The 26,662-nt window shown below is 38.5% G+C and overlaps 1 protein-coding gene across 2 annotated transcripts in view; it reads right to left on the reverse strand.

Annotated features, from left to right (window-relative positions):
• Nucleotides 1-26,662, reverse strand: part of GRID2 (glutamate ionotropic receptor delta type subunit 2) — a 677,452-nt gene that overhangs the window by 251,590 nt on the left and 399,200 nt on the right. For both annotated transcript variants that reach the window (XM_058803526.1, XM_058803525.1), the window contains one exon: nucleotides 13,462-13,667. In XM_058803526.1, the coding sequence (XP_058659509.1) occupies nucleotides 13,462-13,667 (206 nt within the window). The remainder of the gene's footprint in view (nucleotides 1-13,461; nucleotides 13,668-26,662) is intronic.

The raw sequence follows: 26,662 nt of genomic DNA on the forward strand, positions 1-26,662 counted from the left end.
TATTTTCTCAATACTCTTTTCTGAAAATAAATACCAAGCCTCAAATCTCCATCTCCCCAAGCAATCGCAAAGCTAGGGAATACAGTCTGAAGGGTTTTGTCTTTTCACACACTTCAGGTGTGATGAGACAGCTCTGATGGGAAAGTGGCAGCACACTATGAGTTCCCTCACCCTGTTCTGCCTCCTCCCTTGTTCAATGTGCACCTCAGCCTGCATGAGTCTGTCAGCCAGCTCGAGGCCAGCGCTCAGCTCTGTGTGTTCCCTCTGAGCACTGGTTTGACAGCGTGCTCGCACTCACTGCTGCAAGCCTCATTAGGATCCTCAGTAATGGCATGCTGGAAGCCACTTCCTAAACAAGAATAAAATGAAGATTGATTAAATGGACAATGAAAAAGTACTTTCAGTCCAACCTTAGCAGCTGGCAGTGTGCATACCTAAATGCCTTCACAGCAAAGACAGTGATGTTCTCTCTGTGCTGGAAGACCCATGACCGCAGTACAACAGGCTGAAATGCAAAGAGCTTGGCTTGGAAGTAAGTTTGAAAGCTAGTCAGGAGAAAAGCACAATGAAAAGAAAGGTCATATAACTCTGCAGAGGATGTAGATGTTTGAAAATCTGGTTTTATTCCAACTTGGAATGAAGTGCCAGAGCTTTGAAATTCTATGAAATATGTTTCGGAGTCGAGGCCCTCAGGTAATCTGCCTGCCTATCTCAGAAGCACAGACCAGAAGAAAATGGAAAAATTTTAACGGAAAAAACCTATTAGTTGGCTTCAGTCAGGATCTGATATCTTAAAGTCAATGAAGTTTTACTAACATTTAAGTAATTTACAGAATAGAAACCACAGGTTTTATTCTTTGAATACTGATTCTACACCAGCACACTACTAATCTGATTTCTGTTCTACAAGCATAATTTTTGGCTTAGACATGTGTTAGATAAATATACATGACACAGTATATAAATAAAACATGGTTTTATTTATAATAAATACTACTAATTTCCCCCGTTGAAATTAAGGCAAAATGTTAAAAAAAAATAAATCAAAGAATCATAAATCAGACCTGCATTTACATCACTACCATGAGGGTGAACTAAGAACTAGCAGGGGATATGAAACAGGTATTCTGTAGACCTAACAGCAACTCTCTCCTGAGAGAGGAAAATTTCAACACAACATACATCTCCAGGAAATGAAAATGTTTTAAGGATATTGTACATAAAAACCTTTCATTTCTCAGAGCATTTAAAAATGCCAAGCATGTTATTTTTGCTGGTCTCTGTTTAAATTAGAGTTTGTGGGAAGGTGCTTTCATCATTGCTTAATTGAATCTGGAGAAAACTTGAAACAACTTCTTCCCTTTTTCTTTCCTCTGCTTTCCCCCAAGCACACCTCACTTCTTGTCCAAGGCAAAACCAGTGAATAACATATGCAATAACCTATGGAAATTTTTCCACTGTAAGTCCTATTAAGAAATACCCAGTCCCATGATCAGTCTACCTCCCAAAGCTAAGGCCCTGCCTCAAGGCCTTCTTTTGGCCTGTCTCCAGCTACCTGAGGATGGGTTAAAAGGAGCCTTTGCTCTTGGTGCCTTTATAACCAAATAAACATCTTCTGCAAAGCATTCTTAAAGGCAACTTTGTTTGCTGAATTCCTAAAGCAGGTTGACAAAATCTATCTCCTCATTTCATCTCTTCTGAATTTGTGTCCATCTAACTTCTAAGTAATACTGGCTCAGAAGCCAGATAAAGAACAAGAGATCAAACAAAACAGATTTTTTTCATCTTTTAACACAGCAGGGCAATACTATGATCTTGCTAATTTCCTTTTCCTCCTCTAATGTTCATGTGTAGCAACTATTTTTTAAATTAATTTGTGCTGATAGCATAAACTCCTGCTGCTCCTTGTTGAAGATGACGAAGAATTTTTTTGCTGTGAGGGTGGCTGAACTCTGGAATAGGTGTCCTGGAGAGGTCATGGAGTCTCCCTGTCTGCAGATAGTCAAAAGGCATCTGGACATAATCCTGAATAACATGTCTAATGGACTCTAGTTGACCAGGGAGGTTGGGCTAGATAACCTCTAGAGGTTCCTTCCAACCTGATCCATTCTGTGATTCTTTATTTGCTCTGAAATACAGGAATTTCTGTAAGATCAAAATACTTATTGATCTAAAAACAGATGTTCAAATGTTGATTCCCTTTCTCAGCAATTCTCCGAAAGGTCTGGGTTGGAAGGGACCTTAAAGACGATCTAGTTCCAGCTCCCCTACCACAGGCAGGGATACCTTTCACTAGACCAAGCTGCTCAGAGCCCCAGCCTGGTTTGGAACACTTCCAAGGATGGGGCATCCACAGCTGGATGTGTGGCCCATCCTGGGCTGTGAATGCACATGGCTGGATCATGTCCAACCTCTCATCCCTCAGCATCCCTAATCCTTCTCAGCATGACTGCCTGGTCACTTGTAAGAGGAGACAAAACAAGCGAAGCCCTTAAGCAAGCACAGGGCTCTTATTTAAAGAGAGGGTCCTTGCTGAGGACGACCCAGGAAACCAGTAGAAAGCACGTTTTTACAAACTCAAAGTGATACTTTTTACACCTATTCTCACAATCAGCAGAAGCAGCTGTTACTTCCATTTATGGAAATTCACAGATGAATCGCAGCACTATTTAATATTCCATTTAGAAAAAGAACATCTAGTACAAAAAACTCCTGAATCTTTAAAAATTATTTAAAAATAAGCTAAATAGCAAAAGTCCTAACTAGGGAAAAATTATGTGGGGAGGTGAGAAACTTATAATGTGTAAATCTAAAATTAGCTCTTGACATCAGCAGTCCCCAAGTCCTGTTGAAACTGTAGAAACCATAAAATCACCTAGCTGGTTAAGTGCTTCCAAAATAGAATAAATTCTCCTAAAACAGTCTTCAAAAATATTACTGCTGATTATTAAGTGTCTACAAAAGCAACCTGAATCAGGTACCCATCATTGCAGCCATTCTTTTTAGTGGTGGACCAAGCATTTTTTTTAACATGCTGTTAATCTATTTACAGATAATTATCTAATCTGGTTTACCAAATGTTAAAGGAAAGAATTTGTTTTGACACAAGGATCACAAGTATATGGGGCAAAAGCATTACAGCCATAATAAAACTACCACACACAATCTGAAAAAAAGGAGAAAAAACATGGGAGATCTTGCTCAGCAAAACTTCACAAGGAAACTCCTAGTAAACTGTGAAAGGAGTGATAGTGTATGAACTTTAACCTTTACTTCAGACAAACTGAGAGCTTCTTCAGTGTCACAAGGAATGTTATCAGAAGAAATAATGGCTATTAGCTTTCATTTCAGTTTAACTGAAGGACAAACTTTTATATAATGATTGATTGTGAGTAAATTAACTATGTTTTGGGGTTAAAAATGTTCAACACTGAATTTTCATGATAGCTATGAAATCAGTTATATTTTCTGGAAAGCACGATAAACTAATGCAATGACTATACCTCTCTCTTCTGGTGAGAAGGAAGGAGGCAGAACAGTCCTGCCAATCAGACAACATCGCTTTGGAGAAAGGATTGGATTAGAAATAGTTTTGTCAGATCTTATCTCCACTATAAACTAATCCTCTCTAGCTGTCATTTTATTTCAAAGAGACACTCATCCCATGGCAATCAACTGCATATTAGTTTTGCAGATGTTCAGAGTAGGCTTTTTATAACACAAGAATCAGCCACTCTCAGTTATGTAGAAAATACACACTTTAATACACTGTCTGTCTCTACCAATGTGTGTGTAATAGCTTTGTTGCATTAATGTGCTTGCTTGCTTTCTTTTTTTTTAAATTTATTTAGTCTGTTTGGCTGGTTGAAGCAATTTACTCTCCTTGGGAAGACATTTGTCTCTCAAGAGGAACACAACAGAGATGTTTATAGTGAGGCTATAAAAGCAGGGAGGAAGGATAAGCAGTAACCAAGACTATCACATCCAATTAAAATTGCTGGTATGACAACAGGAGAATTTAATTAAGTATGATAGCAATTTAAGAAAGCAGAACAAAGAATAGCCAACACAAATTGAAGAAGAAAATAATTATTACATCTTTGAAGATCATGGGAGGTCAGCCCCTCAGTTATTTGTTTTAGTCTAGAAACAGCATACCCAGCAAGATCCCAAAGAAAAGGATGCCAATTACTGAGTCTTTGAAAGCCACGTAGAGAAACAGAAAGCAATTACAGGAGAGCATAACCAAACAGTTGTTTGCACAACAGCAAATGTTATGAGATTCTCATAAAGTACATAATACATCCCCTACTCAGTTTTTATTTACTAAAGCTCCCCTTCTTTTCTCTCAAACACTAGCAGTTTAACTGTTGCTTTCAATACAAAATACTGGTCAGAGCTTACATACAGTGTGGGGTTTCTTTCTTACTGTATTCCAAGACAAAAATTTTATTATATAACTACCCAAATTCTGATACCATAAGTATTTGTACAGACAACAAGGCACAGATCAATTATAGTTATATTATCCTGCATACACCTCTATAATGAATGTGAGTATGTTTCATCAACAAAGTTTTGTTTTTATAGAAGAAACAATACACCACAGCTTTTGTTGTTGTCACTAGAGAGGTAGATCTGGTATGTATCTCTCAACTCTGCTACAGTGTGATACAGGATGGAAACCAGCCCCATGCGAATATCTAGCTGTAATACAGGCCACAGCACTAAACACCACACAGCTGGAATGAAGAAAATACTGAAATAATTGAAATGCAGACACAAGGTGTGACTTTCTTATGCTGTAAATCACACAAGTGCTCTGGTACATATTGGCCTTGCACACACACTTCAGTGAGTGTCTCCTCATGCCGCCAACACCACACTGAGGGTGTAAAAGACTAGAGAACCATGGTGCAATTCACAAGGTATATTGGCATCACCAGACTTGTAGCATCAGTCAGGCCTGACTTTTCACATGTGAGGCATGGCTGATTGAAGGATAAATATATCCATATGCTGCTTCTCTTCAGCTGCTCTTATCACCAGCCTTAATCAAAATAAAATAAAAAAAAAAGAACCTTCACAGCCAACACAAATGTGCCAGCTGAGCTCCAGCTACCAATACTGAGCCTTACCTCTCAGTAACACAAAGACACAGCCTTAGTTCCAGATCTCATATCAGTGCAAAGGACCTGCAGACAGCCCCCAGCTCCTGTTCTTCTGTGTGGACCTTCTGCATTGGGATAGATTTCCAAAACTGATTTTGCTTCACTTTAGATACCAAAATAAATGACATTGGCTGCAGCAAGCACTGCATTCTGTCCCAAGAACCCCAACTCTACATTGCAAAACTCAATTTTACTATGCCTGAAAACACACAAACAGAAAGGATTGCTTCAGGTTGCAGTTTCAGTAATGATGCAAATGACAGAAATCACCTTGAAGCTGACTTATTTTACCACTGAGACTTCTTTCTCATTATTCTGTGAGTGAAATATTTTATCCTTGAACTTTCACCTTGTAGTAAGCAAGTGCATACAAAATCTAAGCCAATGTCACCCTATTGACAGCAAAAAAACCTCAGTCATTTTCTCATCCAGTCATTCAGTCATCAGCTGGATGGCCTATATTCAAGGATGCAAGAGCACAAAAAGGCAAGGAATTGGACTACACCATAAATCAAGAATTTGCTCAGATTTTCACTGAAATGTAAAATCTCAAATGTAAAATCTTAAATTCAAGATCCCTTCTTGCAGGTTTAAAAAAAGTCAGGGAGGCCACTTAAAGGGTGGTTTAAGTGGTTCGACATTCTGAACATATTTTTTGAACATCCCTTTACTAGACATTTCGAACATCCTACAAAATAAAAAAATCCTTTAAGCCTGTATTTCAATTTGCCTTGAATTCAATTTGTTATGAATTCTGTGCTTAATGCTGGAGAAAGAAGGAAAAAAAATATATACATTTTTCAACCTTGTAATTAACAACAACTACAACCAATTACAGCGGAGTACAATGAACAGGATTTATTGTATTGCAAGCAATGGTGTAGAGAATGGACTCAAAAAAAGCAAATATGCTCTCCAGGACAGTGCAGGTCTAAAAGCTCAAACACTAAGGTGAGAGAGATGACCTCAAAGAGGAGAGCACTCAGCTTACAAGAAAAAAAAAGGAGCAAAGAGTCACTGACTGAAAAATCTGATTTCGGCCTCTGAAGACCATCACTTCCAGATAAAACTCAATCAACATACACACTCATGATAAAATTATAGGAAAAGGAGATAAAAACAGCAGTAGGTTCATATGTCTGCTGCTGATTCTTCACTTTCCCTCTAAAAGGGAACTGCCTGAACAACTCTCACCTTTAGAGACTTCTCACTTGTGTCTTATGTAAATAGGATTGTTTAAAAACTCCCAGCAATCATGAACAAACTTTGACAAAGACAATACTGAAAATCAAATTAGGCTGCATATCTCTTTTCATTAGTTTATGGGAAAATACCAAGCAGATATCACATTGTGATGTACATGTGACAAACCATCCAGTCACTTCTCAGCCTAACTGGAAATCCAACAGGCTTCCCATGAAACCTGGGTATTTTTACAGCCCATCATTGGACCAGTTCAATTGCCAAATTCAACTGACCAAATCCTTGCTCATCCAAACTCCGTTTTACTTTGACAAGAAGAAAGTGTTTGGGTAGTAGAGTTAATTTGAAAACATAAAACGCTGTGTGGGTTTTAGGTGGCAGATGAATACACTTTTATCATTGCAGAAAATCTTTGTATGTACACAAAGGTATGTTACTTTTTAGCTCATATACACTGTACACAGGTATGGAAACACACACATACCAGAAGAAGAAAATCTGGTTCTGGATCTCCTAAATCCAAATCTGATGCCTGTTCCTGAACATACTTGGGACCGGAAGCCTGTGGCACACACACACCAAGGCAAACCAACATTTCTGGATTTCAATAATGCTTTCAGTGCTGACTCTCACACGATCCATCTGCACAAAATGTCCAGCACACAGCTGGATAAACACATGATATGTTGGGTGAGCAGCTGGCTCACTGGTCAGGCTCAAAGGGTCACAGTGAATGGGGTGACACCAGACTGGTGACCTGTCACCAGGGGGTTACACAGGGCTCCATCTCAGGCTGTGGACTCTTCCACGTCTTCATGAATGACTTGGATGCAGCACTGGAAGGGGTACTAGCTAAGTTCATGGGCAATGCAAGCCTGGCAGGATATGTTGGCTGCCTCAGAGGCAGAGAGGCCCTGCAGAGAGACCTTGATGAATCAGAGGACTGGGCAATCACCAACCATGTGAACCTCAATAAGGCAAAGTGCTGGATTCTGCCCCTGGGATCTCTCAGCCCTGAGGAATGACAGGCTGGAAGGCAGTGCCATGGAAAGGGACCTGGGGTCCTGGCTGATGGCAAGTTGAACATGGGTCAGCAGTTCCCTGGCACCCAGGAACCTGGCCAGCCTTGTTCTGGGGGACATCAGGCTCAGCATCAGCAGCTGGGCAAGGGAGAAATAGAGGAACTTGTTAAGCTACTAGAGAGCATCCAAAAGAGGGCTGTGAAGAATAAGAAGGGCCTTGAGGAGAAGCCATGTGGGGAGAAAGTGAGGTGACTTGGCCTGTTCAGTCTTGAGGAGACCGAGCAGAGATCTCACTGCAGTCTATAGCTTCCTCATGGTGGGAAGAGGAGGGGCAGGCACTGATCTCTGCTCTGTGGTAACAGTGACAGAACCCAAGGGAATGGCCTGAAGCTGTGTCAGGGGAGATTTACATTGGATATCAGGAAGAGGTTCTTCACCTAGAAGGTGTTTGGGCACTGAAACAGGATCCCAGGGGAAGTGACCACAGCACCAGCCTGACAGAGATGAAAAAGCATTTAGACAACATGCTCAGGCACATGGTCTGACTTGGTGTGTCCCATGCAGGACCAGAAGTTGGATTTGATGAGCTCTGTGGGTCCTTTCAAACTCAGCAGATTATAGGAATTATGTGGACTTAATACTTGTCTGGAGCCTTCTACCTACCTCTCCCTGTTATGGGTCTTTTCTGTCCACCTGAACAAAAATCATTGCCATCTGTTCCCACTGGAAACATCTGAATTTTTACTGCAGATTTCAGTGGAAGTGGCACACAGGTGAATCAGATTCTTAACTCCTATTTTCAACTTCATTCACTTCACCTCATATCTGTATATCATGCTTTTGACTGAAGACAGAATCACTTTTCTTATTAATAAAAAAAGGAATAGAGAAATAAACAGCTAAGTTTTTTCCTAGTCTTCATTAGGACACATGTAAAATAAAAAAGAAAACCATAATGAAATAAGATTTTTTTTTAAAAGGGGGAAAAAAACAAAAAAAAGAAAAGACTGAGTTACCATGAACTTTGGAAACACAAAGGCTGAATCAACCTTTTGGTTAGAAAAGTTGAATAAATTTTCCTAATTCTCAGTAAATAAGTTGATTAAAGAAATAAGCCTGGTTAGAGCACTATGTAACACTAAAGCAAATCCCTGTCTATAGATCTCAAAGATTCACAATTTGCTTCATGATCAGATCTAATATCTGGTAAAACAACAACTATGTCACTGCATGAAAAAAACCCTGTATTTTTTCAAATAACTACATTTTACAATAACTGTTATTTTCAACAGAGAGACAACAATCAAATATAATAAAAATCAGGGCTTTTGCTATCAGGAATGACCTCATTTCACAGAATAAATGTTACTTCTCATTCTATTCACAGTAACGATGAGTAAAAGCACGTCTAAAGTTCAATTACATGAGGCAATTTAAATTACATTTGCTCCTTAAACACTCTTTCCTTTTTTTTCCACTTGCCCACAACATGGCAAGAACTCCTCAGTACTTAATTTATAGGTTTAATTCTATTTTCCATGTATATTTTACCATTTCATTTATAAAGTTCTTTTATTCATGAAAGTAGCAGTGTAGCTTCTTTTCATCCAAGGTAATCTCATTTTAATACTGTCCCACATTAGCCTCGGATAGAAAAAAAGGAAATTTATTTTCAAAATCATGAGTAGTAGATTATACTAATGCCGAAAGCTACATGATTTTAATTTTCTTTGAGAATAAATATAAACAAATAAAACAGTACCTATAGAAGTTAGTGCAATAAACATAATACATACACACAGGCCAACATACAGGACGCATTTGCTGCAACTCAAAGATTTGGCAGCAGCTATTTTTGTTGAATACACCTTTTCAATAATTATAACCCAGTTCTGTCACGCAGATGAGTTTAACTTTTAATAGATGTTTAGTTCTAATATCTCCAGCATGCTTGAAGTCTGGATATGATAGGGTTCAGTGACTTCAAGTGTGCTGCAGAGTGGAACCTCTGCAATAAGAAATAGCAAATATTTTCATTTACATAAACCATGCAGTGTAGAGTGAGTTGAGGAGAAGTATTCTCCAACCTGGGAAGTGTCAATGCTCACTGCATTGATGGCTTGAGGTTTTCAAGCCTCAAAGAGCTTTGTCAGCTTATACACATTGCCAATACTCTGAAAATTTTGCTAGATAAACTGCTGAATCTTGCTTGCACAGCCAAAAAATGTTGTCACTTCTCTTTGTATGAGACCACTAACCCCTGCAACAGAAGCATAAGAAGGGACCTTGCAAGGGGCAGGAAGATGCACAGTCACATTGGCTGAGGTTTCTTGGCTGGCAATCCCTCCTTTGAGGAGAGGCTGGAGGCAGCAGTTCCTTCAGCACTTACACCCAGGCCTTCCAGAACCTGCCTGTCAAAACTCCATCAAAATCCCTGGCTGATGCTAGGGCTCTTTCACACATGGCTTACTGGATTTTCAAGGTGTGAAGTTTTTCTCTATAAATAAATGAATGAATTAGCTGCATTGTCCCTCTTTTGTAGTCCCATTATTAGCTCCTGGAGTCCGACAGAGAAGAACACATTCAATTTCTGCACTAAAGTGATAAGGTAGCTTCCTTAGCTAAACAGAAAAAAACCTGAAAGCAGAGATGTACTGACAGCATTTTGGCTCAGGGGAGGACATCTGGCTTGTGTCCTAAAGAATGGCTTCCCAAAGTCTTGTTTCTCAAACTTGCTTCATTATCCCCAGAAGCTCTGTTGCCACCTGACTTTACTGGCCTGACCCTGCTCCTACCCGGACTCCTCACACTTGGCTTTTGAACCCCTTAATTTTTGTTGTCATGATGAGCTGGCAAAGACATCTAATCTAAGGACATCTTATTTTTCCCTTAAATGGCTTTTCCTATCCATCATATTCATTGCAAATCAGAAGAACGTGAGAAAAAAAACCCCACCCCAAAATGTAAAGCAAAAAACTGACACACAGTTCACATCCATCACCAGTGCTATCAGATAGCATAGAAAATCTTGTGCAAGACAGTGGGATATTTAGTAATCACAAAAGTTTCAGTGGGAAAAGTTTGCTTCACCTGTGGGACCTGGGCAGCTATTTGAGAGTAGAGAAGAACTGCACCAGAAAAAAAACAAACCTGAACAAGTCACCAGTATACCCCTGGCAAAGTATTTTCCTGCTGCCACAAACTCATCTGTGGAGAGGTGTCAGTGTCTGCTAGCTCCAAACCTCTGCACTCCTTAGCCCCAGTGAATTTCACTCTTCCAGAAGATTTTTTTGTCCCTCTGCTCCTCCATCTCCAGCTCAAAGCAACAAAGGATATTTGGGAATTCAGCTGGCCCCTCCCTCTCACTTCACATTAATTCTTTAGCCAGAAAGGAGGAATACTGTGATACTTGCTCCCAGAATTTCCTGTCTTTCCATGCTGTATGGAGGGCAAATTAATACACAGTGTTTAAAGAGAAGATAGGCTTTTATTTCCACAGCCAGAGAAGTGTACTTACTTCTTAATCTCTATTTTATTAAGAGTATAAGTACAGATCTCTTCTCTGCAAGCTCTAGAGATGGAAGAGGTGGAGAGAAAGAAGTGCCTAGCATAAAAAGCAATACTGCTTTAAAAAAAAAAAAAAGAAAGAAGAAAAATATTTCAAACACAGAATTTCAAAGAGTCTGAACAAAGATAAATTCTACACAAGCAAACTCCAGTTTACAGACTGCTTATTTACACAGGCCAGTGTCTGACTATTTACTCTGCAATAGTTGTTACTTGCATAGTAATCAAGACCACGCTTACTACAGCTGTTGCAGAGTGAATGAACCCTCTTCTCAGCTAAACAATGACAGGGTTCAGCCAGAGCAGTCATCTAAGAAGGGACCAAGCAGCAGAGATTATGTGAGGTCTGGGGAGAGAAGCAGACAGCTGAATCCAGTGAGGCAGCCAAAAACTTCTACTGGGCAGAAAAAGCCCAAAGAGCTTTTCTGCATACGCAGTTTTTTCTTACTATAATCACAAGGTTTACAAGCTAAATCCACTAGGTTATGCTGTATTTCTCACCTAAACTAACAATGCACAAGGCACAGGTTTTGGAAACAGCAAGATCATTAAATTGTTCAGGAATATCTTTGCCCACAGGCAGTCCATAGAGCTTTATAATTTCTTTGCCCCTATAGAACAGCTGCTGCTTTGACTCAAAATAACAGTTTTTAATATCCATTTGAAAAGCAGCCCCTGCGAACTTCTTTTGCAAAGACTTTGTGTTGGAGCTCACTTCTTTAGTTCATTTCCCCTCACTAACATAAATAAGCTATGGCAACAATCACATTTCTATTTGAGTAACCCTTCTTATTAAGACGCTCCTGTAAATTTACCAGTCACATATTATACTCCAAATAAATGCTGCTATCCTGGAAAAAACCTGCAATATAGAGCTGATGTGACAGTCTTTGAACCACAGTTGCAGAAGAAGAAAATTATCTTCCCTGGTAGACTTATAGACACCACAAAAGGAGAAACATTATGAGTCTCTTGTTTTTTAGGATTTTTGTGGTGTTTAATACAGGAATTGTTTTGGTGGGAGGCAGATTAAGGATTTGGTTTTGTTGTTTTTTTTACTGGTCTTTTGGTTTTTGAAGTCTTGAGTGGCCAATGCCAAAGTAAGAACTCTAAAGTAAATTTTTTACTTTCTTGGCAACACCTTCAAAAGATGACAATGACTTTGTTACTATGCCCAAGTAGGTAAAACAATAGATAAAATGTATCTTTTTTTTTTAAAAGAGTGTTTCTCTGTAAGAACAAAGCAGGAGTTTTGTTTTGCTGAGTTATAGTAGTTTGAGCTCCCAACCATTCTTCTTTCAAGTTGCAATGTTAAATATCTGATACTGCATCTTACCAAAAAACAAAACACTTGTGAAATGGGTGATGAAAACACTGCAGAACAATCTAAATATGCCTACAAATTGTTTAAACCTTATGAAACACTACACACACTTAGAATAGCAGACCCGCATTACACAGAATTAGCAAGCTTCAAGTGTGTAATGAGGACAGTGAAACACCCAGCCAAAACAAACGAAGGGCAAACAAAACTTTGAAAAAACCAAGAAAGCCAACTTCTAGCTAATGTTTCTAAAAGGCATTCACTTGAGACTGGATACACAGTACTTTTTACGCAGAAGTAGGTTTTAAGCTTGAATTTTTCAAGACCAAGGTAATAGCTAAGTACAAATGAAAAGTAATGCAAGTTAGAAACAGATCCAAAGATAAATTATTGAAGAGAGAAAGTGTATTTCTACGGAACAAAACAGAGATTTTTAAGCAGTGGTTGATAATGAAGAATATACACGCATGCAAAACCACATTTGAAACACAGCACAGTGCCATGTAAAAAAAAACATGCCACTCATTTAAAAAGATTGCACAACTTATGCTCAAATGCAATGTGCAGGTCTTTTGTCCCTAAATCCCTAAGAGCCTTTTGAAAATCTGGTCCATATTGCTTGAAACCATGACTTTAGACTATCACCTCAAATTCTTCATGCAATTCAAATTTTCCATATATTCCACTACTTCTCATTACTATTCAGTGTCACAAAAGACAACAATATCGACATCATTTTATGTAAAAGAACAGAATTTCTATTAGATAAATACATTTTATCCACAAATACATATATAATATCTATATTTCTCTAAATACGAAAATTTTCAATTGTAAATATTTCAGTAGTGTGGGTCACAATGGCAATACAATACCTTTGAGCTTCAAACAGAAGTCTGAGGGGTAATTCTTCTGTATAGTTCCTAAATGCTTTTTCTCACGCGAGATGAGGTTTTTTTTGTTCTCTCTTTAAATGTACATGCACATTTAGGAGCATGAGTAAACACCCTTGCATGCTGATCTTTGAATAGAGAACATTTAAACTTTTACTTGGGGGGGCTTACCTGAGTTTATTTTTATTGCCATTATGAAGTCAAATAAACCATACTTTTTGACAGGCTGCTGTGGTGTTGGTCAGCAAAACAAGAAGACAACCTGTCATTTAAAGACATACCTCTGTCAGGAATGATTTGGCTGTGGAAGGGTTCATGATGAGAATGGCCCGTCTCAGGGTATCCCGGTAGCGGTTCAGTTCTTCTATTCTCATAGAGGCAAAGAGCCCTGTGATCATTTTATTGATGTTGTTTTCTACCTTCTGTAATGCTACATCCATTCCCTGTTGAGATACTTTGTCTAAAAATTCTTGTATTCCACGGATATCTAGAAAAAGCAGAAGGCAAACAAGATGTTAATTGGTAAGTGGAAAAAAAGACACAAGTAACTGTTCCATTTATCTCACAGAAACTTTATGTCAGGTAGATCCCTACAGGTTTTCTGTTAACATTCAATAAACCTCTTCCTGAGCTATGCTCATTGCAGTTCTTAAAGTACTAAGACAGAGAAAGAATGGCCACACAACAGCTACTGTCCAAAACAGCCATTAGAAAACAAACCTACAAACACTTTCGGAAATTTTCCTAATTTGGCCATTCAACCATCACACTTGTTCCTAATATTTCTTAAAGGACTTTCACACTAAAATCCATATAGGGCAATGAGATCACGGTGACCATCACACAATTCTTCCTTCAGGCAAGGGTTGTTGGAGGACAACTGAGGATGAGAAAGGCAGGAAGGAGATTGTTTTCTTATGTGAAACTCAAAACTATGTTATCCATGCTATGTAGCTTGATGTATCTAAGTGAAGCTTGGGCAGTTCACTCATAAAAACCTCTTAATGTTGTTCTTAACTTCACAACTATTTATTTTCTTCAAAAACAAAAGAAAAGCCACATATACAGTTGTTGCAATGATACTGCCTGGTCTCATCTCATAAACTGGCTGAGTTTAGTACATTTTCCCCAGCAAACTGCTCCTGTAGAACTTTCTGGCTCACTCTGGGTAAACCCATCTTTAAGAGTGACTTAGAAAGGAAGACTTGATCAGCAAAATGCTGACTGAGTTTACTACCTGGCTTGTAACATATTTATAGTCTACCAAACTGAAATGTCTGGGTACTCTTCACATTGTTATGCTGCCTGTAGCTGGCCCAAGACTTTGGAAGGGCTTTTTCCAGCACTGTTCCACAAGCATGCTTGACTTTTTCTTTCCCTTTGCTCTTTTGGATGGCTTTAACTAAAACTCCAATGTTTATGTTTAAAAATTAAAACCATTCAATGACTTCACAAGTCAGATCAGGGCCTCCTGGACCTCAGGAAAATCCCTTCAGCCTCACTGAGCCCTCACTATTTGACCCCTAGTCACCATTGCAGATGCTCAGGCTGTTTTCAGGAGCTAAGCCAGCAGCTGCCCAAGGTGACTGTCCCCTCCAGCAGTCACTCTGACCTGCTGTCCCAGAGGACACTCAGCAGGACATCCCTCCTTCCCTCCTGGCATGCAAGCCTCCCACACACCCAACTGCTCTCAGTTAGGGACAAAGAAATTGCCCTAGAGTCAACACACATACACTAGCTGAAACACACACTGTGGGAAAGGGAAAAGAGAAAAAGAAAGGAAATCAGCATTGCCACATAAACAGAAATTTCTGTAGAAATTTCTTTCTTCAAACATTTCTTCAAAAAAAAAAAATAAAGGTTCCTCAGGTTTAGGAGGGCATTTGTGGTTAAAATCCACCAGAAAATATTTCTCCCATTAGAATACTCAATCTGGTCTCCCTTTGATGCATAGTTCTAGATCCAGCCTCTGAGGGAATTGCTCAGAATTTTCTTGTGTCAATTCCTCATTTTCCAGGGGAATGGTCAGACCTGAAGTTACAGGCTTCTTATGTGTCTGTAGGAGACATCTTATAATTGAGAAAGCTTCCAATTAGACTTTCACAACAGCTTGGCTACTCAGACTTTTGTCCTGACCTACCAACTTCCCCTGCCCTCTGCTCTTGGGGGGTGCCACAAACAGTAATATTAGGAAAACAAAGTTCAGTCTGCACAGGAGAAAAAATGCCCGGCCTACATCCAGCAGGCATCAACTAACTAGAGAATATTACAGAATATGCTAATATTCTCCTCCAGCCCCAGTTTACTGAGATGCTTCAAATTATGAAGAAATAGCCATACAGCAGCTTGTAATCAAACAGTACACAAGAGTAACTCAACAGGGTTAGCCCTGGAAGTCCATCACAATCACCAAGCTGGGTCTCCTGTCTAGAGCTCCAAAATACCATGAACTGGAAAGAAATGGTATTTTAGGCATTTAAGCTATTATGTCAGACATTCATCACCAAAACTTCACTCTCTAGACACTGCCGAAATATCAGTATTACTAAACACTTGTACGATAGTTTAACTGTGAATAAAATACATGCATGCCCTAAAAATAAAGTTCCATAAGAGAAGCAGATACTAATTACAGCTTCTATTTAATATCTAAATCAGGAAAATTAGATTCAATCTAATCAGAGTTGTTAGAAATTTTTGGCACTTTAAATACCAACAAGATATTTGAAGTGCTACAAATATGTCTAGTTTTATGCAAATGATAAAAGAAATTCTTTCTACTTTAACCCCTTCATTCTAAACTTCCTGAGGCTCACACACTCTGAGGATTACTGAGGATCCAGACTAATTAAATCATATGATGGGTAAAACTGACCAGTTGAAGTTAAAATCCTAAGTCAGTATGAGTCAAAATCACAAGGAGCATATATATGTAGATGGGATCTAAATATGCTGTCAAAAGACCAGGAAGAAAATTTACTTGGCCTATGAATGCCTTTGTAAAGACTTAAAATCTGTCCCATAAATCCACATATTTCTGGCACCAGAACAGGTGAGCAGGAACTTCCAAACAAAGTTTCATTGGCCCTTTTTCAAAACAAGGACATAATGTCATTTGATCTGAGGTTATAAACACACTGGAGTTATTGACTGATATTCTGCATTGACCCAGAAGTCAGATTATAGGAGCAAATGGTTTTCTTTGCCATGAAGATCTGCATATAAACAATGAAACCATTATATTGATTCTTCACTAAATGATGGGACAAAAGAGATTCAGTATTATTCTCTGTCACCATGATATTTTCTGAAAAAGCCTCTTTGCCCAGGATTTTCTCCTGGGAAGCTGAGAGGCCTCAAAAAAGAATGAAAACAATAATTATCTGATTACTTGGGAATGTGGTCTGGAGATTGTTTACCAACAGGTGCGTCTTTGATTGGTTTCATGTGAGTTGTTTTTAATTAATGACCAATCACCATCAGCTGTGTTGGACTCTGAGGAGTCAGCCACAAGCTTTCATTATCATTCTTATTTAGCCTTCTGATGTACCCTCTCTCTTTCTTTAGCATAGATTTAGTATATAATTTCTTTTAATATAATAAAATTTCATAAAATAATCAATCAGCCTTCTGAGAACATGGAGTCAAATTCTCATCTCTCACCTCATCCTGGGGACCTCACAACACCAAAATTCTCTACATTTATTAGGTAACTGTGCCATCTATATTGCATCATTAGGAAAACACCACCATTCTAATGGAAAATGTACCAAACCAGGATTCCTACTACTTCTTTATTACTTGTGTCTTTGGCATGGGTACGACACAGAGACAGGCAGAAAATAAACACAGACTGTGGTTATACCTCAGCTTACCCTTATCAGAACGGAGGTATTGGTGGCGTTCACCTGCTGCTGTGAAACAGCAGAAAGCACACCAATACACCCTGCAGTTTAAATGCTATTTAAATCATGATGGTGCTTCCAATATTTCAGCAGTGAGTCACTAGCAGTGATCATATTCAAAGTGTGTGCCAAAGAACAGATGCTGCCACTGAATGGGCAGCATTATCTTTCCTGCGTGGATTGTCTGCAAGTGGCACATATCCACGCCGAACTGTGGAATCATCTTTCTAATAGATCAACTCCTTCTGCAGAAAAATCTGGCAAACAACCTGTGGCACAGATGGCTTTACTGAGGAGACACAAGACTGTTCATATCTGGAACACAGGTGTTTCTTGCCCTGAATTTGCTAGCCAACCAACCTGTTGCCCAGCCAGAAGTCACATTCCTACTTTCTATTTAAATCAGATGAGTCACAGTCATTGCCAGAAATTCAGAAGAGTTTCCCCATTATCACCATTATTAATTATCCTCCTTTGTGATCAAAGCCAAAGTTAGCATGTAGAAACAGATCAATGCTAAAGACAAAGTTGCTACCTCGTCTCCCAGCTCAATGCCACTATTATTTAGCATTGCATTTCCTGTTTTTTACTGAACAGCCATAACTTCCAGTCTACACATGTGTGCACAAGAACAGAATACCCTTCTGTAGTCAGCATCATCTAGAGGGTTTAACCCGGCTGGTAATGTAAAAGAAGCATTCTGAAACATTCTCCTTATAACCAAAACTGTTCTCAATTTAAGAGGCTGTGAAGTTGGCCTGGAAATACTAATAAACAAAGCAAGAAAAATTTATCAAGGTCTCTGTTGGAAATGTCCTTCCTGGGCATACAAAACCATGTCACAAGGCAGAGGTCTACAGGGAGGTCTCCTGGCCTGCAGTGGTGGTTAACAGCTGGTCTGGCACTGGGCACACCAGCCTGGCTGTGCTCAGAGCCTCCTGCAGAGGAGAGCTCCAGGCCCAGAGCCTCTGAAGCTCTGCAGACCTGGCTGATATATTCAATTGCAGGTACTCAGTATAACACTGCTCCAGCTGAGATCTGAATTCAGGTGACAGCTTCACCAAACTTGCCATTATTGCATCAGCTACCATCTAAGAAAGAATTTAGGAAATGAAGCATGAACTCACACACCTTCTTCTCACTGAACAATCTTTTTGACACTCAAGAAAGCACAAGAAACATGTGAGTATCTTAAATACAGAGCATGCTCAGGAAAAGCGCCCTTCACAGACTATGGGTCTAAATTTTCTTAAATGAGCAGCCTGGCAGGAGCACTCAGACCTAACATAAACCATAAGAACCATTTAGTGGAAAAGCTCAGGCACATGGTGTGACTTGTGGGGCTGTTCAGAGCAGGACCAGGAGTGGGATTTTAATGAGCCTGTGGGTCCCTTCTAACTCAGAACATTCTATGATTCTTGCACATGGCTTTGTTTAATCATGGGACCAGATCTCCTCTCACTTTTTTGTTCTCTGGTCCCCCATAATTTTCTTTGCCCTCTCTGTTTTATACAGAGGGAGCAAGTCCCCTAATCCATTTTGGAGAAAGCCTAATGATCAGGGCATCCTAGAACAAAATATGCTGGTTTTCAGGCATCTCATACAGGAATACCAGGATGCATATGCAGCAAGGATTTTACAACTTGAATAAAATGAACAGCATATATTAAATAACTCATAAGCTAAAACACCTCTTACACCCTTTTAAAAAAGAAACATCTACAAGTAGATGCAAAGCTCTTGCTTTTTTTTTCAGTTCACACTATTATCAGGAGATGAGAAAGATGGCACTATTCACTAATGGTAATAAATTAATCCATCCACCTGTATCATTGTGTTCCACCTAAATCACAAGGCCCTCACTGTGCACTTCTGTTATCTCAAGCCTGGCTTACAGTCATTAGCTCATCCTCCCTCTGATGGCATTTCAGACGTGAGAACATTCTCCTCAGAGTATCTGGCTGATAAATACCAACTGATTCAGCTGTGGAGCTAAAGGTGAATGTGCCTGCCATAAATATTCACTGGCTGATCTGCACAAAAGACCACTTTATTTGTACAGATGATGAGAAAAGCCATTGTATAACAAATAACACTGTTCAAATTCTTATCAAGAACAGCTTTACAATCTACCACAGTGATTTCCTTCTTCCACAACACTGGCTAACATGACAGCAACTATTAACTGTGGTAATGCACTGTACACTAGGGAGGTGTGCAGCTCCAGCTGGACTCTGATGGTGCCCATGCTCAGTGTAAAGACTTGTGCAAAGTGTTTGCTTTCCTGTGCACACGCTGATCTCTATTAACATGATTAAGATCCAGACAGAGGAAGACAAAAATTTAGCAGGATGATTGAGTAACAGTCCTTCATTTTATTTTCACAGCAGTGGGATTCCTTCACATTAACCACCTTATATGTAATTTGTTGTACCACCGAATTAAAATTAATTATAAAAAAAATCATCCCAGCTCTTTCATATTGTCATTTTGAAACTAAGAAGGACAAGTTACTTGAGCAATTTCAGCTGGATGATCTAACTTCAGAGAATATAGCAGTAGTTCAAACTCATGAGAAATAAATTAAAGCCCAAATTCTTAATTACATACAAAATCTCATTTATATTATCAGAATTTCTGCAGGTTAAGAAGTGGGCAGATATCTTGGGAGAAACTGAACATTTGTAAATGGCACAAATGACTGGGGTCTTTTCCTCCCTTATTTGCAATTTTCTGAAATTTTACACATAGAAAAGAAGACACCAATTTGTCTCAAATTTTTTAGTATCACTGAACTGAGAAAAAAGAAAAAATATCTGGTATATATTTTTTTTTTTGAAGACATTTCCATTTCAAATTAAAATATAAGCAGGTGATTTCAATTTTTGTTGTTTGATATGAACTATTTTAGGACTAGTGAAATGTTTATATAGTCCCTATTTTAAAGGTTCATTCAAATGTCATTTACATTACTTACTTTTGTGTCACATTATGAGTTATTAGAAATCATCCTTTAAATAAGAAAAACAAATACAGATAGTCTTGAGGAGCTGAATCTGTATTAGGAGAAAGATATGAACAGTTGCAGGTTTCAAATCATGCCTCAGTTTTGAACCTTACTGAGGCTTGACATAAGATGCTTCCTTTGAGTTTCTTTTTTCCTTTTTTTTTTTATTGGAAAGAAAGAGGGAAAAAGCAAAGAATAAAAAAGATAAATAAGAATGAAGCTAGAACTAATCCTTCAGAGTATCTGCTGTCACTGTAACTTCTTAAAAAATAGAAAGGAAGTCAGATTGTGATCACTTGTGAAGGCTGACATGGCAATATATTCTATCCATGTACTTTTGACTGTATAACCCGCTTTCTATCTCTTCATTCAATTCCCTTTTGACTACAGTTAGCATTTGAGATTTCCAAAAGGCTTCTATGGGTTGCCTTTGAGTGAAATAACCTCTTGCAAAGAAATGAATTTTCCCTGTCTAGCGCCTTCAAGTCATGCCAAACTTAAAAAATTATAAATCCTGTATGACAGAACTTTATATTTCTGTGTAGATAAAAGTCTTTATTAAATAGCAACTATATATATATATATATATATATATTTTAATAAGTCTGTCTGTAAAATTCACCAGCTCTGCTCTATAAGTCACTGCTACTCCCTGTTGGTTCTCATAAGCATGAGAAACTCTGCATCTCCTTCCAGGGAGACAGAGTAAAGAACAACAAAGAGAACGTCCTTGCAGTGAATAATTGGTGAATATTTGACAGGCTGAGAAATCTGGGGTTCAACCTGCAGAGGAGAAGCTTGTGTGAAGATCTCATAACAACCTTCCAGTACCTGAGGGGGGGGCTACAGGGGGGCCAGAGAAGGACTCCATCCCAGGAACTATAGTGATAGGAGAAGGACTAATGAGTTCAAAAGGAAAGAGGGATGATTTGGATTAGATATAGGAAGAAATTATTGACTATGAAGGTGGTAAGGCCCTGCCACAGGTGGCCCACAGCTCTGGATGTCCCATCCCTGGAGGTGTTCAAGGTCAGGTTGGATGGGACTCTGAGAAACCTGGTTTAGTTGAGGTGTCCCTGCCCATGGAACTGAATGGTTCCTAAGGCCCCTTCCGGCCCAAACCATTCCATGATTGATGTGTGTTATAAACTTTCTTAGGACAAACTGCTCTCCAACTCTGCATCAGTCTCTTCCCAAAGAACATTGCCAGTTGATTAAAACCTTACAGTATAGAAAGAGGAATATTGTATGAGTGAACTGGTGCTGTGAAGAACCTACAAAAGTGAAGCTGATAAGCTAAGATTTAGGAATACTGCTATAAATATTTTCTAGCTCTTTCCCGTCTCTCTGCTTCCTCTTTTTCTTGACTGGTTAAAACTCTCACAGACAAGTTTTCTTTTCAATTTATGATATTAATTGACATTTATGATGTTATTGTGCCAAATTCATGCTTTTTTTTTTCCCAATGGTGATACAATTTCTTCAATTCAATGTGCAAAAATTACTTCTCTCAAAAGTTTCCTAATATGATTACTGTTCATTTATTTAGCTGCCAAATCATAAACTGACAAACTTAATACTTCTGAAAAGACAGAGCAACGTCTTGAGAGTTGAAAAATATTTAGCAAACAGTGGCAGATATCAGTACAAGCTTCAGGTATTCAATTATTCTTTAAATAAATCACCGTTCTTCTGATGCAGGTTGCATCTACAAATGAAATCTTGTACCTCTGCAAAACCTCAAAATAACACCTAATTTACAGAGTTTTCCCACTGCACAGATATTGGGAGAACATCTACAGTTTTATTTTGGCGTCAGCTTGTTAACACAAGATGGGACTGTCAGGAAAAACCTTTGAACACTCTGTCCATCCCCTCCCTAGGGACTGCAACATGAGGGAGTGACAAACACTCTCTTATCATACATATTCCCTTATACTTCCTGCAATACATTGCTCCAAGTGTTCTGTGGCCGAAAAGTAGAAGCACGCCCACTTTTCCACTACAGAAACTTTATAGACTAATTCAGAAGTTGAATCATTTTAGGGTCGCCCAAATGATATACTCAATTTGCAGTAGTAAAGTCAATCAGCAAATGCAAATTGTGACAGAAGTTCTCACCTGACACACTAAAGTTACACAGATGAAAATTAATGCTCCTTTCCTTATCTGAATGACGTAATAAATACTAATGGGAAAGTAAAAAGGTTCAGTAATAAGCCTGAATTAATTACATGTTTATTGAGGCACAGTGAAGCAAATGAGTACGGGAAGCTGGCAAAGAGCCAGATGAGTAATAAACAGTTTTAAGACTGTCTGGAGACAGACTTGAGAATATTATAGTCATCAAGCAGCTGAAAACAGCCTCAGGGTAATTATAAGCATTTGCAATCGATTAAAGAGAGCATGATTCTTTTATGAGTCTTTATTAAACTTGCATTAAAACTTAAAACAATTAGAAAATGTTATGGTTTCAAGCACATCTATGTCAGTGGTCATCATATTTATTTCTGGAAAACATATGTGCAGGAAAGAGATCCACAGGACCACTTATTTTATACTGATTTTAAAGGAAATACTGGGAATTTGGGGCCCATACATAGAGATGGGCATTATCTCAGAATCTCACCCCTCTTGAAATGCAGGAGGGTAGCCTTTCTGCAAGCAGCTCAGCCTGTCAGATTTCAGGTATAACCCTTGTTTTGCTGGGATCTTCCAAGAACAGCACTCCAATTCTAAATTTTCAAACTTATTTGAAAACCACTGCCTTTCTGGGATAGGGAGGGGAATAATGCTCTTTTATCTTCATAGTTTCACAGACTTGTTTATTTAGACTGAACTTCTCCGCAATGCAAATGTCACTGCGCTCGCCTTAAGATTCTATTTTATTTTGTCTCTTTCTGCAAAATCCTCTCTCAGACTGAGCTTGAGACACCTTCTACTGGCCAGGTACCTCACACTGCTGCCTTCATCCTTTCCTTGTGTGGAACTAATCTGAAACCCCTGTATTTGATAAAGGAGCAAGAAGGGAGATCCATGAGGAAGTTTTTCAAGACAGATGCCGACTAAAGTCTTTCTTACTGCTAACCTCCTCCCTTCTGCTCCAGCCAAGTCTTGACAATTACTTCTTCAACAACTTGTTTCCTGTGGGAATGCCTCCTTCAGCCTCACAGAGCAAATCCCCTTCATAGCCTTAAAGCTTGCTTTTTCTCTCTTCTTTACAAAAGTTAAAATTAAAATAACGCCTAAGGGAATGGCAAATATCCATTGCCAAATATTTGCAGTATTAGTTGGAAGGTCAAAAAACTGTAAGGAAAGATATCTTAGTTCTGGAATCAGTAAATATTTCATAGATCTCCAGTGATGGCTGCATACCAAAAGCATGCTGGGATGAAATGCACAAGGTTAGGCCAAAAACCAGGAAAGAGAAGTGGGGTTTTAATTTTATATTAAAAGAAAAAAAAAAGATTTTTTTCTTTTAATAAAAAATACAGAAGGGTTTTAAAATGTTAATATCACCACAATAAAAGAATTGGGATGAAGATAAAATTAATTCTCCAGAAAAAGTTTTATTCCCTCAGCCTTTCAATGGGAAGATAGCAGAATCTATCTAGCCACTTTAGCAGCAACAAAACATTTATTTTTAATGTTTCCAAACAGCTCGACTTTCTGTCTTTCATCTTAGAAATGCAGAGATACCTACACTGTAAATTGCACGAGATTCACAACTATGTTCTTGCAGCGATTGACTGATTCCTTCATAAAGAATTCACTGCTACAGAAAAGTATCTACATTGTTTTCCTGAAAAATACAGTGAGCTGTAAACTGCCCAGGAGTAAAACACAAATTGCAAAAGCTTCTCCCTTGTTGATACACCACAGAGATAAAACCCAACAGTGTGTGGGGACTGCAGCTCAATCACTCTGCCCATATGGCCTGGGCTCACACATTCTGGTCTCAAATGACTATTTCATTCCCTGAAATACGTCTTGTTCATGTTGTGACTGGCCACTGTCATGGGCCAGTCTGTGAATCAGGTAGGATTTGCTGTTTCAAACTGCGCTTTGCTTGCTTTGAACTTGAAACCATAAATATTAATAACTTGGCAAACTTGCTCAAAGTGTTTACAGATGGCAGTGATTCTTTTTATAAATCCAAACTTGGCAATTTCCAAAGGGATAAGTTAAACATTTACAGTGTCCAATCTCAAAATGCCTTCACTGAAAGGGTGCTGATGCTCCTAAGGAGGAATTCAGACAAGAGGAGGAGCCTCCCAGTCTCTACATCTGCTTGTGAGGAGGAGATGCACAAACCCCCTCTGCACAACGATCCTACACGTTGAGCTGAGCAGTCAAGAATGAAGCGAGCAGGAGCTGATTTGGCTGCTTAAATGGTTTGGCTTCTACATGCTGTGTGGATAGTAATTTTAATAGCAGTCTGAGAAAGGCATCAGTCTGCTGCATAATTCTGCTGCATTTCATGCCGCCTACTCTTTATCTCTGCAAGAAGACTCTGTTTAACGGCCTTTGAAGAAGTGCAGAATTGTTCTTGAATGCTTTTAATATCCATGTATTAAATTTTCCTAAACAAAATGAGATTTCATGTCCTGGACAGGCCCTAACTTGTCCTACCAGAAGGAACAAAACACACTGAATACAGGGGGACTGATAGCACTGGCATTTGCTCTAGATCATGCTTGCAGAATGCAAGGATTAGGGAAAAGACAACTTCTTCTGATTTTCAAGAGTTCATCTGAATTTATACACTAAAAATACAATTACAGCAAATGAAATACAGCAAATATCACCTAAGCCTGCTCACTTTAAGATGTTCCTTTTTCTCACATCCCCACTTATTAATTAAATTCCGACTGTATGCTGGCTTCACATTTGTTACTAGGGAGGCTCTACCACTTAGAAAAGACTATGTCTTTTCTGGAGTCTTTACTTAGCATAACAAAGTCAACAGTAGAAAAATAAGATTTTTTACAATTATCAAGGCGTCATTTGTTTTGTCTTAAAATAGTCAGCCTATCTTCAAATTTCTTAGAAAAGAAACATAACTTGAAAACTTAGATGTCAATTATTTCAGAAATGCATTTCCACCTCTCTTTTACAACATCCAGTTAGTTATGTATTAATGATAGAACCGCTTCTTTCGAAGACTTAACTTTCCTTATCAGTAAAGAACCTTTAAGTAGACTTGAAGTTTCTAAGATTTAGATGTTAGTACAGTAGTGTTAAAACAGTAAAACTGAATATACTCATCTACTTAGATTCAAAATAAAATTTGAGATTTTTAAGTAGGATTAACATAGGGGAAATTATTCTCAAATCTGCAGAAAACGTTTCCATTACAAAAAATTCTCTGATAATGAAAAGCAATCGATGATAGACTGCAAGATAAAATTCAAAATCAGTTGTATTGATAGGATTTAAAACCTTTGATTTTGATAAATTGACACATAAAGGTTTGCAGCCTTTATGAAATGTGCAAGGCAACTGGTTTAGTGCAGTATGTACTTTGGATAAGATCCTAATTTTACTGTAGGAAAGTTTGTTTCAAATATGAAAGGCCCATTTTCTTCCACAGAGCAAAATTATTGTTGGAAATAATTTGAGTAATACAACTAAAGTATTTTGTTTTAAATAATTAAATTAAATGACTACACAAAATAATTTATTGGAAAGCAAAGTAGTGAAATTCTGATAGTTGCTGGAATCTGTCTATTAGTGCTTTGACATTTTCTAACATAGAAAAAGATGGCAAGAATGAGACAAAAAAAAGTATCAACATGAACCAGAATCTATATCCCCATTATTTGTCAAGTGTCATTTACTGCTATGGAGACACCACTTCATGTTATGATACACACCTTGAGAAGGAATGATTGCTGCACATGAAAAACATCACCAGGGCAAGAAATTGCTGCTTGCACAGGTGTCAGTTTTGCAGACAGCTATGCACAGCATATCAATAATCTGCTCCTAATACAAAACAAATTCTAATGCAGGTATCAAACTCCCACCTACTTTAATGTTTAATACTAAATGTTCTATTAAAATATCTAATACTAACTGCTGCAAGCAGTTTCACCGAGCAAAGCTTTCAGCAAGAATTTTATTTTAGGTCTTTCTTTTAGCAAGAATTTTATTTTAGGTCTGAGAAAATAAATAATGCAGCAGAAAATAAATCACTGCAGCAGAACCTCTCAGGGAAGCTGAGGTACAAGACTGAGATCTCCCAGAGGAAACTGCAACCACCCTAAGCTGCACTGATGCTGACCAAAGGGATGGATTATTCCTGGACCTCCACCCCATATCTGCATGACCAATCTTGACTTCTTCCTAAACTAGGCACAGAAGCTAACGGCCATGTTCCCTTCCTCAGGGTCTTCTGGAGTTCTTGGGCCAACTCTCTTTTTAAAAATTCCAACTGACGCTTGAACAGTTCTCTTTTGTAAAAATATTTCATGCCTAGAGACCGATCTAAATAGTGGCTTTCTCACACATTACAGAATTATTAGAGTTGGATGAAATTTCAGGACATGATACTGTCCAATCTGCTGC

The sequence above is a fragment of the Ammospiza caudacuta genome, chromosome 4 (assembly GCF_027887145.1).
Source record: "Ammospiza caudacuta isolate bAmmCau1 chromosome 4, bAmmCau1.pri, whole genome shotgun sequence".
NCBI lineage: Eukaryota > Metazoa > Chordata > Aves > Passeriformes > Passerellidae > Ammospiza > Ammospiza caudacuta.